Source organism: Dysidea avara, chromosome 2, assembly GCF_963678975.1.
Source record: "Dysidea avara chromosome 2, odDysAvar1.4, whole genome shotgun sequence".
Lineage (NCBI taxonomy): Eukaryota > Metazoa > Porifera > Demospongiae > Dictyoceratida > Dysideidae > Dysidea > Dysidea avara.
The window spans coordinates 33,376,757-33,389,727 of record NC_089273.1 but is presented as its reverse complement, the minus strand read 5'-3'; the positions used below and the strand labels follow the sequence as shown (position 1 = coordinate 33,389,727).

At 37.2% G+C, this 12,971-nt stretch overlaps 2 protein-coding genes across 5 annotated transcripts in view; one reads left to right on the top strand and one right to left on the bottom strand.

The window, feature by feature from the left end:
• The window catches only part of LOC136247105 (NACHT, LRR and PYD domains-containing protein 14-like), a 207,570-nt gene that overhangs the window by 75,629 nt on the left and 118,970 nt on the right, over positions 1-12,971 (top strand). The gene's annotated exons all lie outside the window — the stretch shown is intronic.
• Positions 1-12,971, bottom strand: part of LOC136247106 (uncharacterized) — a 144,696-nt gene that overhangs the window by 20,022 nt on the left and 111,703 nt on the right. For both annotated transcript variants that reach the window (XM_066038730.1, XM_066038731.1), the window contains one exon: positions 11,346-11,675. In XM_066038730.1, coding sequence (XP_065894802.1) covers positions 11,346-11,675 — 330 coding nt within the window. The remainder of the gene's footprint in view (positions 1-11,345; positions 11,676-12,971) is intronic.

Genomic DNA, 12,971 nt, shown 5'->3' with positions numbered 1-12,971 from the left:
AGAAACCATCATGTAGAGAGTTCAGCTACAAACAAATTACCCCGTAGAAAGATCAGATAGAAGAAGTCACCTTGTAGAGAGATCGCTACTAACTAGTGACCCTATAGAGACATCAGCTATACTTAGAAGAAGTTACCTTGTAGGGAGTTCAGCTACAAACAAATCATCCTGTAGAGAGATCAGCTAGAAGAAGTTATCTTGTAGATAGTTCAGTTACAAACAGTTCACCCTGTAGAGAGATCAGCTAGAAGGACTCACCTTGTAGAATGTTCAGTTGCAAAGAAACCATGTACTATGTAGAATTTAATATATGTATTATATATATATAATTTGTACATTCATTGATAAAATCAGAAATATTTAAAGTATTCATCTACTTCATCTTTTCTTCTTCCTGTGGAAAAGAAAAAAAAGATTAGTTAAAAAAAACCTCAAAGCCGGCCATAGGCCGGCTTTGGGGTATAGAAATACAAAAAGAAGTGAAATCTAATCCAAAACAGCCAAGCTGTAAAAAAAGAGTGCGGCCCCCAAGAAATGGCTGTGACGGTAGGTTAATGGTAAAAATTTTAATAACGACAATTCAGGTGAATTTTGTGCCAAGACCAAGCGGCACCAAAATTCACCTGAATTGTTGTTATTAATTTTTTTTACCATTAACCTACCATCACAGCCATTTCTTGGCTGCCACCTTGGATTTCACATCTTTTTCCACCATAGCCTTTTTGGGGGCCGCACTCTTTTTTTACAGCTTGGCTGTTTTGGATTAGATATTTATTACATGCCAATTATTTCCTACAGGATAACTTTTTTGCAGCTGATCTCTCTGCTGGGTGACTTGAAACATAGATGAATTCTCTACAGGGTGATCTGTTTGCAGCTAAACTCTCTACATGGTGGTTTCTTTGTAGCTGAACTCTCTACAAGGTGATCTGTTTGCAGCTGAACTCTCTACAAGGTACCGTATAGCAGGTTATTTTCGAAACAGAAATTTTCGTACAAGAAGCAAAATATGAATTTCGAAAGATTTTAATTTCGAAGAGTGCATATTTCGAAGTCCGGATGGATTTCAATTACCTGAACGGAAAATCGTGTCATAAATTATGAAGATGCGTGAATGTTTGCCGAAAACTGACTTACTGATGGAATAATCTCCATTCCTGTGCACTGGAGAGAAGACCGAGGGAGTCTCGGGTGGAGTGAACTCACTGGCACGATCATGCACGCTCGATGATAGCTAGCTCATAGTATCCTAATCACCATAGATTGTAGAGCAGACGGCACCAATTACCATTCTGGATCACCTGTTTTCTGGTTATTGGTACAGTAATGATACAGTTTACCCATTATCATCAGCAATACTGAGCTAAAACTCGAGGAATACACGAACGAATCACCAAAAGCCGGTTAGACGGTTGCTTTCACTTGTGGGAATTTATTTTCGAAAAACAACCGGACGTGGGAATTTATTTTCGAAGAGAAGGGCCTCTTCGAAATATCCGAAAATAAAAACCTTTCGAAAATTACCAGCTATACGGTAACTTCTTCTAACTGATCTCTCTACAGAGAGATTTGTTTGTAGCTGAACTCTCTACAGGTGATTTGTTTGCAGCTGAACTCTCTACATGATGGTTTCTTTGTAGCTGAACTCTCTACAGGGTGAATTGTTTCTACCTAATCTCTCTACAGGGTGAATTGTTTCTAGCTGAACTCTCTACAGTGTGATCTGTTCGTAGCTGAACTCTCTACAGGGTGATTTGTTTGCAGCTGTACTCTCTACAGGGTGATCTTTTCGTAGCTGAACTCTCTAGAAGGTAAATTCTTCTAGCTGATCCTTCTACAGGGTGACTTGTTTTTAGCTGAATTATCTGCAGGGAGATTTTTTTTGAAGCTGAACTCTCTACAAGGTGATCCTTCTAGCTGATCTCTGTACAATATGACTTGTTTCTAGCTGAACTCTCTACAGTGTGATCTGTTAAGTTTGTAGCTGAGCTTTCTCTTCTATAGAGTTATAACTTGTTTGTATAGCTTAAATCTTTACAGGGTGATTTTTTGATCGGTTCCTGAACTCTCTAAGTGGTGACTTGTTTGTACTACAGAGTGACTTGTTTGTAGCTGAACTCTCTACAGAGTGACGTACTTGTAGCTGAACATTGTATAAAGTGACTTGTTTGTAGCTGATCTCTATTGGGTAGCTAACTTGTTTATATAGATGAACTCTCTACTGGGTAGTTTCTTTGTAACTGAACTCACTACACAGTGACTTGTTTGTAGCTGAATTCTACAGATTGACTTGTTTATAGCTGAACTCACTTCAGTGTGACTCGTAATGTGCTGAATCTCTACAGCGATATATTTGTAGCTTAACTGTCTATAGGGTGACTTGAATTGTCTATCATATTAACTGTTTGTAGCTGAACTCCCTACAGAATAACTTACAATGTAATATAATTCTATAGTGGAGTAAGCTACAAACGTAGCTGAATGCTTTAATAGGGCGACTGTTCTATTAGGGTATCTTGATCTTGCTTTTGCTACATGTAGTTCGTTTTCGAAAGTGGTTTGTAATCCGATTCTTCTGTACTACTGTAAGGACTTTCTATGATGATTATTCCAGCTACATACTGATTTTCAGCTCATTGTTCTAAGCGGTTTGCCTGGTAGGCGTGAAAACTAATAGTTTTTTATATACAAAAATAAATCCCGTAATTGTGACACAGGTTGGGTTTTTTGTCATATCTCCATGGTCTTTATCTCGATTCTTTTCAAACTACAAGAAGGCACTCCTACGATGGATATTCCATTTACATAGCAACTATCAGCTCATTCCTTCAAGGCATTTACCTTGTGGGCATGACAGACCTTCGACTTTAGTTTACATGAATATCTGGTCATAACTCCATGAATATCTGGTCATAACTCCGTGAATATTCATTGGTTTCCTACCAAACTTGGTACTGAGATCTGCTGTAATGAGCCCTTTAAGTGTGCCAAATGTCGGCCTGATTGGAGCACGCACTCGTATTTTATGGTGGATTTTGCAAAGTGTACTAAATGAAGAATAAGAAAAAAACGAAGAAATTAAAACAAAGAAATTAGAACGAAATTTTGGTTGCTTGTATCTCAGAAATGTCTGGAGCGATTTTCTTCCAATTTGGTATGTAAACTCCCCTACCTAGCTGGCACATCTGTAGCAAATATGCTTCCAATTGGATAACGGATCACAGAGTTACATAGGTGTGAAAATCGCATTTTCTTTTTTCTTGTCAATATACTCATGGTGTGGTGTGCTGGCTTCTTGGGCTGCACGACTCACTACCGTGTGTCTTGATTGCACAGTGTGTGAAACACTCTGAAAAACATGAAGGATGAGCTCTGTACGGTGATCTGGGGCATTTCTCCCTGGGGAAATTTGAAGAATTAACATTCTGAGATTGAAGCTGGAGGCAATTCTGACTGAAATTTGCAAATATTTATTGCCAGTTCAATACTGAAATAGGGATGCTACATAATATTAATCTGAGCTAGAAAACAGAGTTAGTAACATGAGGTATAGTATCATACATAAACCAAAGAAAACTATCTTACCAAGACGCGTTCATACAGTATCTATAGATTTAAGTAGCTGCATGTATATGTATTATAAGCTACAGATGTGAATTTCTTGTGACATTTACTAGGGTGGGAATTGAGTCAGCAATTCTATTTAGAATAGTGTTTAGTTGTTTAAACTGATAGGGTGGAAATTGTGTCAGCAATTCTATTTAGAATGGAATTTAGTTGTTTAAACTGATAAACAGCGTTTATAATTGACTGTTTTATTAGAATTGGTGACTGCTCCATCAATCTCTAAAACATTGAGGGACTTTAAACATCCCATGTTCCCTTTGTGCTATGCCTATATGGGTAGCAATTCCGTGGTCAGATTTGGACATTTTATATACAGATGTACACTGCACCAAAAATGTTTAAATTATGTCTTAAGTGCCTAGCTATGTACAATGACCTTCACCATGAAAACACACTATCATGTGGCTTTGGCATAAGACCTGTATATAAACAAGAAAACATGTGATGTTAGATTCTCTTAATGCTAATGCTAAATCATGGAAGGTATTACTACTGCTTTACTTCTTATTGCTACTAGTAAAATAACATGTTTTTAAAACATTTGGTTTCACCAATGACTTATAAAGACTTTCCATACAATCAAAGTTCGTGCAATTAATAGCCAGGGCCCATTATCTTTGGCAACAGCAGAAGCAGCATGAACATGAAATATGGGGTTGTCATTGATGAGTAGAATTTTTGACCGTTCTGACATTGCCAAGAGGGTGAAGAGAGCTGTCATGCAGACTAGCTTTACAAGCATGGATGTAGGTGACTGAAGGGTCTATCAAGAATTCTGAGAGCCAAACCAGCAGACATTAAATTGTAAAACTTCCTTTGATTGATGAAAACTTGTGAGGTTAGTAGTCTTGACAGAGTATGACCTTGCTAAAGGAGCTGCCATAGCCACCCTATAGAGATTAAATTGGGTCGAACAAGTATTAATCCTTTGGCCCCAAATGCCACTACAGTGGCTTTGGTTCTTAAAACAAATCTTATTTTATGAGAAATATGCATTTGGATTGCAAAACTTGGGCTCCTGTTACTTCGTGTAGGGACCACCTATTCCTCCATGGTTTGCAATATACTAATCATAAAGGATATATCATATTACTAACCTTCTTTATTCCATCTCTCTTTTGTTGCAAGTAGTAATGTCATATTTATCATCTTAGAGATGGCTAAAAATCCTTTCAAACACAGATTCACCATATATTGTGCTGGATTGTGCTACAATGTTTGGATAATGCTTAGGATAATATCCATTAACCCACAGAGTAGCGTGGTCCTAACCACATATTCATAGGATATTTTGTTTACGAGATATATGCATTGGAACACATGTGTGTAACAAGAGCCGCTATAGTGGTATTCATGTTTACTATAGTGGCATTCACGTTTAACAGAACACTATTTTATATTAACTTCGGGGGCAAAGGGTTAAGAGAAGCAAACTACCACATTTGGTTTGTAGCACTCCTTGCATGGTAAAACAGGCTAAGGTTAGCATATATTGATCACATGCCAAGACAGACATATTATCATTAGCATCACATAATAATACATTTATATCTCAGTGGCGGGAGGATCAAAGTGCCATTTTGGTGATAACTAACTTATCACCTCAGTGCATGAGTTTTCAACTACGTCTGGTAGTTGACCTTGAGACCAGCCATGTTCTGCGAGTACAGAGAGGCAGATTGGGTATCATAGAAACATTGCTTGTAACTTAGTGGCCATGACTATGCTACGTACTTGGCCTACGTTGTGATTAATTAACTGTTTAGAATACATTGCTAAAAACCAGTCAGCATTTCAGTGTACCATAATTTTGAATATATATTGATTTTTTAGCATTACTCAAAAGCAAATTTTGAGGCATAATTGGCTCAAGTCCATTAGTTAGTTAGATACAGTACAAAACAGTTTTACATACAAAATAGCCAACATCCCACTCAATACAGTGGAACATAATTATCTAGGCATCCACCTCCATCATAGATTATCCTGAGATCCCAATGTCAACTATACTTGCAGCAAAGTCCTAAAAAGAACCTTACACACTGCACCAACAGAAATTAAAGATCATCTACGTATACAAACAGATATTACTACCATCTACTGAACATTGTGTATCTATCTGGAACTAACTTTCTTAGTAGTAAGGTAAGCCATTGTTCTTTGCTCCTTCAGACTGACCCGTTTAAGGTACATCAACATGTCTGTTACACTGTCATGCTGCTGATGACTACATCTAAACCATGGTTTTATTAGAGCAAAACAGGCAGACCAATACTGAATTATTTCAAGTTTGTTTATACTAGGGAATCATTGTCTACCTTCACCAGCCCCGATATCACACACTTTTTCCCACCATCCCCTAGAGCTTATTCAACTACAAACAAGAATCAATGTTTACAAGTACTCCTTTTTGCCATTTAATGGAATCAACTACCACAATGATATTTATACTTTTAAACATAATTTGATTACAGTCATGTTAGTAAAATGTACACTAGCATGTTTCCCCTGGTGGGCTATGCTAATTAATTATAATAATAAGTACCACTCAAATATAACTTCACAATGCACCTAAATGCAACACATATACACTCAGTTTGGTTTCATGTACATGTGACTACACATGCGAAGGCAACGCTGTAGCATGTGTGAAGGCAGCACATGCCATCACCTCCACAAGCATGATGCTACAGTCTGTAGCACGCATGTAGTTTACTTTACAAGCAGGACTCTGAGCAAACATACAATACGAATGTAGCTAGAGAACGCATGCACAGCTTGTAAGTAGCTAGTACGTAGCTGTAACATTAAACTATGCATAAACACTAGCATGAACATTGTAACAGCTGTTGCTCATAATTCATGTATGCTGTGTTCTGTCACTGTAGATCACAAGTAGTGGATGCCAGTCCTAGTCATCACTGAATAGATTGCACTATGGGTGGAGCATGTGTATAGCCATTACGATGTACAGTACAGCTGTAACACTGGAAAGTGGTTACATTGATCCATGTAACTTAGCCTCAGTTTCAGTGGCAACTGCCAACTCGCCTAAAGGAGTCACACACCAGGATTAGGATACCATGAACCATGATAGTGGGTTCACATAATAAGGACTGTCCATGTTTTTTGCAAAAATCCTAATAGAACGCACACCTAATAACCACCTTGAAAAGCATTCTTCAACTCAAAATGACCCTCTAGTGGTTCTTTGCAATGAGTATAGGTCTACTAGTAAGTATCAAGTGAAAAGGAAACAGTATGTATATTTGGGATAAAACTGAAATTTTCCTGTTTATTCATAATAATTATTATTATTCATAATATTATTCTTTCACAGGCATAGTGAAGTTTACAAGGCGAATCTTGGGATAAAAAGTAGCAAGGTTTGCTGAATGGATTACTGTGTGTGTCCATGACCTATTTTTGATTTGTTTTCAGATGAAAACAGCCCAAACTGGGCCATTTTTTCTTGCTAAAATGCCATTCATATCAAAACTTATGTAAGATATTCCAGATTTCTGTATGCCCATTTCATATAAAATAACAGCATCTTTTAAACAAGGTGTCATAACTTCCACTTACTCTGGTTGACAGACACAAGGTTTGGTGTGTCAGATTCCTTGATGAAAGGCAATTTGATTCATCTGTAAGTTCTTTGTGTAGTAATGAAGGGGAAGCTAAAAAGGAGCCTTGTACTGCAACATTTATGTGTTCAGAAGGTCCGTAAAAACACATGATTTTCAACATATCTTTGTAAAATAACTTGTTTAATAATTTGTGTGGTTGGAGCCTTATTAAGTATTATTCACTGCGTAGAATGATACCAAATTCAGCGAGTTTGATTCTGGGTAACAACTTGTAAATTGGGATTTTTCTGCAGGGATAATTAAAATTTCCAATAGGTTAATGTATGAAGCGTGTATTATGTCATCATCGGCAGTAAATAACTGTCACTATGGCGACAGTTTCCCATTTGTACAGTCAGAATTAGACAAAGAAATTCAAGGGCTTTCTTTTGTGAGTTAAAGGTTTTAAATTAGTGTTTTTGTATGTAGTGTAAAATACATGCATTTTGCATTGGACAATGAATGACAAGGAATGATGAGATTTTGTGATCAGCCTGTTTTACCAAGCTGAGGTTTCAAAAAGATATTAAACTGATATTACAGGGGCGTAGGAAGCATGGGTGCCACGGGTACTTGGGTACCAATAAATATGTCCAGTGGTGTAACTAATGGTCATCAGCACACTGTACTATATATTACTGAAAAGATTGAGATATTCTAATTGACTAACAAAGCAGTCATACTTGAGACCTGTTCTTTTTTTTTTTTTTTTGGTCTTCAGCTTCACCTCTGGGTACCCATAAATTAAATAGGTATCTTCCTGTATATGCTAGCAGCATAAGACAAGACAAATGCTTGCATCATTTGTCTATACATTTTTGTCCTCATCATAGATATTTGATGCATAATTCTTCAGGGGGTTTAATCATGTATCTAGAGGCTATACCATTCATCTGCTGTTTCCTTGTAGTGCAAACTGCAGTGAAATTTAGTAGAGCTACTAGCATCTAAACCAAAACAGCCAAGCTGTAAAAAAAGAGTGCGGCCCCCAAAAAGGCCAGGGTGAAAAAGATGTGAAATCAAAGGTGGCAGCCAAGAAATGGGTGTGATGGTAGGTTAATGGCAAAAAGTTTAACAATGACAATTCAGGTGAATTTGTGTTGCCTCCTCCAAGTTTCACTATGATTTGGCACTGAATTCACCTGAATTGTTATAAAATTTTTGCCATTAACCTACCATCACAGCCATTTCTTAGCAGCCACCTTGGATTTTACATCTTTTTTCACCCTGGCCTTTTTGCGGGCCACACTTTTTTGCAGCTTGGCTGTTTTGGTTTAGATATCACTTCTTTTTGTATTACAAGCCACAAAGCTGGCCAAATATTGGCTTTGGTGCTTCCTTTTAACTTTTTTTATTTTTATTTTTTTTACTGTAGTAATTGTGACACAAAAGAAGCAATTGTGTGTATAGCTTTTTGTCCGATTAAATATTTGTATATTTAACACTGAGTAATAAGCTGACTTCTTACATAACTGAACTATAGCTTTAACTCTCATTGTTTGTAGCTGCACTCTTTTCAGGGTGACTTGTTTCTAGCTGAACTCTACATGGTGATTTGTTTCAAGTACATATTTCCACCGGATGCCTTGTAGCTGATCTCTATAGGGTAACATGTAACACTTTCACACCTCAGATCAAAGGAACCGCCCGGGCTACATTTCGTATGTAGCCCAGCTAGCCGGGCTACATAACATACGAAATGTAACCGGGCTACAACTGGGCACTGATTATATAGACGTAGATGCCGAAATCGATTGTGGGGATCGAATAATACTCACGTGATTAGGATTCACAACTTGGATTTCGCCATGGAAACCACACAGACGGAGAGCGTTTTGTTACCCTCGCCATCCTACAAGTTGAAAAACGTTGGGCTAAGGTGAAAACTAGTGCTATAGCTTATTCATTCGATCGTTTCCGCACGTTTTTGAATACGGACACACCCCCATCACAAAGCTACCATTCTGCACAGAGTAACCACTCTACAAGCAAGCTTACCTGTCCAGGCCTTTGGTGAACTGCGTAGCTTTCCCATAAACGATTTAATAGCACTGATTAAAACATTAAACTCGTGTAACGGAAATTCTCTGTGATATTTCTAGGATATGTCCGTTTATCATAACCGAATGTAACCAGAACGTACTAGCTGCTGACCCATAATCGAAAATTTTAGGTGTGCATATTGTATATAATACATTCAGTGGCTGCACTCGTATTGGCTTGGGTGGTTGATCACCCTGCATAGGCTATCAGCCTAAGAAGTGTTACATATTAGTTGTAATATGGGGCATTCGGGCTTTACCTGATATGTATGCTCTCTGCCCTCGGGCAGTCGGGCATACATATCAGGCAAAGCCCTCATGCCCATGTTACAACTATTACTTGTATCTAGCTGATATCTCTACGGGGTGACTTGTTTCTAACTGATCTCTCTACAGGGTCATTTGTTTGTAGCTGATCTCCATATAGGTTACTTGTTTCTAGCTGACCTCTCTTCAGTGTGACTGCTCTATTAGGATGACTGTTCTATTAGAGTATCTCAATCTCATACTTGCTACACCAAGTTGGATTTCATGTTATAATGCTGTGGTCTTAAGTCTGATTCTTCTACACCTTTGAAGAGCCCTTCTAACATGATTACTCCATCTGTACAGCGATTTTCAAAGCATTACTCCAAGCTGTTTTTCTGTTAGGCATGGAAAGTAATCGTTTTTATTAGCTACTCTCAACTGCATAATTGTTACACACTGTTGGTCTTTCATTGTACCTTCATGGTTTCTAGCTTGGTTTCTTTCAAACCACAAAAGGTTTGAGGTTCACACAGATTTTCAGCTTCTTCGCATAAGCAGTTTACCCTGTGTGCATGATGACATATTGGTGTTATTTTCTGTGAACAATTGCTAATAACTCTTTCACTGTTTATTGTATTTGGTACCAAGATGTGCCTTTATACCCCCCTTCTGTGTGCCAAATTTCAAGGAAATTGGATAAGGCGTTTGCATTTTTTGTAAGTGTACAAAAGGAGGAAGAAAAACAACAAGTTAAAAATGAAGAAACTAAGCCAATTTTTGAAGTTGCATATCTCTGGAATGCTTGAAGTGATTTTGCTGAAATTAGGAATGTGGAGTACTGGTATGTCCACAACAAAAATTGTTTCATTTTGTTATGGCAGCATTGAGTTACGAATGCATGAAAATTGTGTTTTCTTTCTTTCTGTCAATATACTTACCAGCTTCTTGGGCTGCACGACACACTACCGCGCATATTGGTGTTTAAATTAAAATTAAGTAGGGATCTAAGCAATAAAAATTAGTGAAACAAGAGATGGTATTACAGCATAGCTCAAGAGGTAAATCCTTACATCACCATGTTATAACAATCATTTTTCAGGGATTTTCCCACCAAGCTATGCTGTAATCATACCATTGTTTCACCACTTTTTATTACATGGATCCCTACTTCATTTTTACATTAATAATTTTTAATATATATATTAGTTTTGGTTTTTTGTTGTAGCACACAGCTATACAACATGCGACTGTTCTGTTAGGGTGACTGCTGTATTAGGGTATCTCAAGTCAGCTTTTCACCTACCGGGCATGTAACTATTTCATATTTCACTGTGCTAGCATTATAAATACAGTTAGAATAATATGTAATAAGGGTGTGTGGTCATTGTGATCTTGTAAATAGATTGTTAAGAAGAATTACAGACTGCCAATAATCTGTTAATGGTGGTGGCCTCGATTGAATTTCTGGTATCTATCAAGTATAAGCACTGGGAATAAGCTATGCTATAAATGCTGTCCTCAAAGAGTGGTTATCTTTAAATTGCACAGTAGCTGCACTGACGTTTGACACTACACTAACAGTAGTAGCAGCATTTCACCAAGCAAGTATGGTATATGCACATCAAAAGGATTAGGAAAGTATATGATTCCAATATTCACTGTTAATTGTGCAAGCAATAATGGAAGAAGCATTGCTTCACCTGAAAGAGTATCATACGTTTATCAAATTAGCTTATTACCAGAAACATTGTTAAATAGAATTACAATTTAAAAATACAGAACATACAATTACAAATACCTGCATGAGCTGGTGTATCATCTTGGATGCCTAATTCTCTTTCTATTTTACTTGCAAATACTTGTGTATAGGTTTTACCATGTTCTTTCATTATCCGTATCATAGCGTAAAATCTTTCAGTTTGGCCACTTTGAACTGGACCTGTAATGCTTGTAAGAATAGCTACTCCTTTCTGTGCTGCTGGTATGGAAGGTATATCTTGTGACCGATCCGCAGTGATTATGTTATCTTGAACAAATTTTGGAAGTAGCTCTAGTTCTGTTTTAAGGATGTCACAAAATTTAGAGTAGTTGGCCATTAGAATTTCATATTCTTTGGTGGTCACAGTGTCTACATTGAGCAGTACAGCAGTATATGGTTACATGAAATTTACTGAATGCGTATATGTGCACAGGGTACAGTCCACACACTATCAAGCATGGCTAAAATATGGCATTTATGTATCATGCAGCTACGTTGCATGTGCTACAAAGCCATGTTTGACCACACAAAGTGAAATGTGTGGTGACATCACAGGGGCAGATCTAGGATTTCAGAAGGGGGGGGGGGTGCTAACATAATGGTTGGTTGGCTAAGAAAAGCAACAACTGGTTAATACAACTAGCTATAGTGTGCGAATCTAGGAGGGTCTGGGGGCATGCCCCTACAGAATTTTTTTGTAGATTTAGCCTATCCAGTATTAAAATTTGGTAATACTTTTGACTGAAAAATGATGCCATTTTGTTTAAGTGATTCACAATCCTTGTGAGTCACCTAAGTGTAATAATGACGAAATGACACCATTATTCCAGAACAGTTGTAATACTAGCTGTCACACAAAGGCACAGCTAGTAATTAAAAATATATTCTTTACACAAAGAACAGGAAGGGGAGATATGAATATCAGCTACACATGATCGATACTTGCCATTAATTTTGTGCTAAAACTACGTATTTTAATTTAGCAGTACATTAATTTTAGAGTTTTGGTTTTTTGCTAATTGATTTCATCAATTCACGAATTAATAAAATTTATATGGCAAATTCATCAATACAAGATTGCTAAATTTAGTGTATTGCTTGGCTTAAGGTATAGCTAGTGTGCTTTACAGTCCTATGGCTCAAATTATAACATCAAACAGTAACAATGAAGAGAGGGCTTGAGAGAGCAAGTATACACTCACCATGAGGTGTGTAGAGTACGCATACGTAGAATGTTTCAGCTAGAGTGATGCTTACTCTGGAATATAGCTATCACAAGATTGAATCTGGAAACTATTTCTAACCAAATACTCTATTTGTGGGGTGAGTTCAGTTGTAAGCAATTTTAGAAAAACGGAACTACACCTTTAAATGCTATTACATTGGCAATACATAATAGTGGATTGTCAAAGACAATACACAGGATTGGATCTTAAGGTCATTGTAGAGATTTAAAATACACACAAAATAACTTCAACTTTGTAGTATATATAGCCACAGACTGTTCTGTTACTATTTCAAACTGACTATATGGTCCCATCATCATTATTAATGTTTTACAACCAGAGTCCAAAGTCACTTACATATACAACTAATTTTTGGCCACAACTAACCCCTTATAGCATTACAGCGTAAATGCTGTGGTATCATTTGAGCTAATAAAAT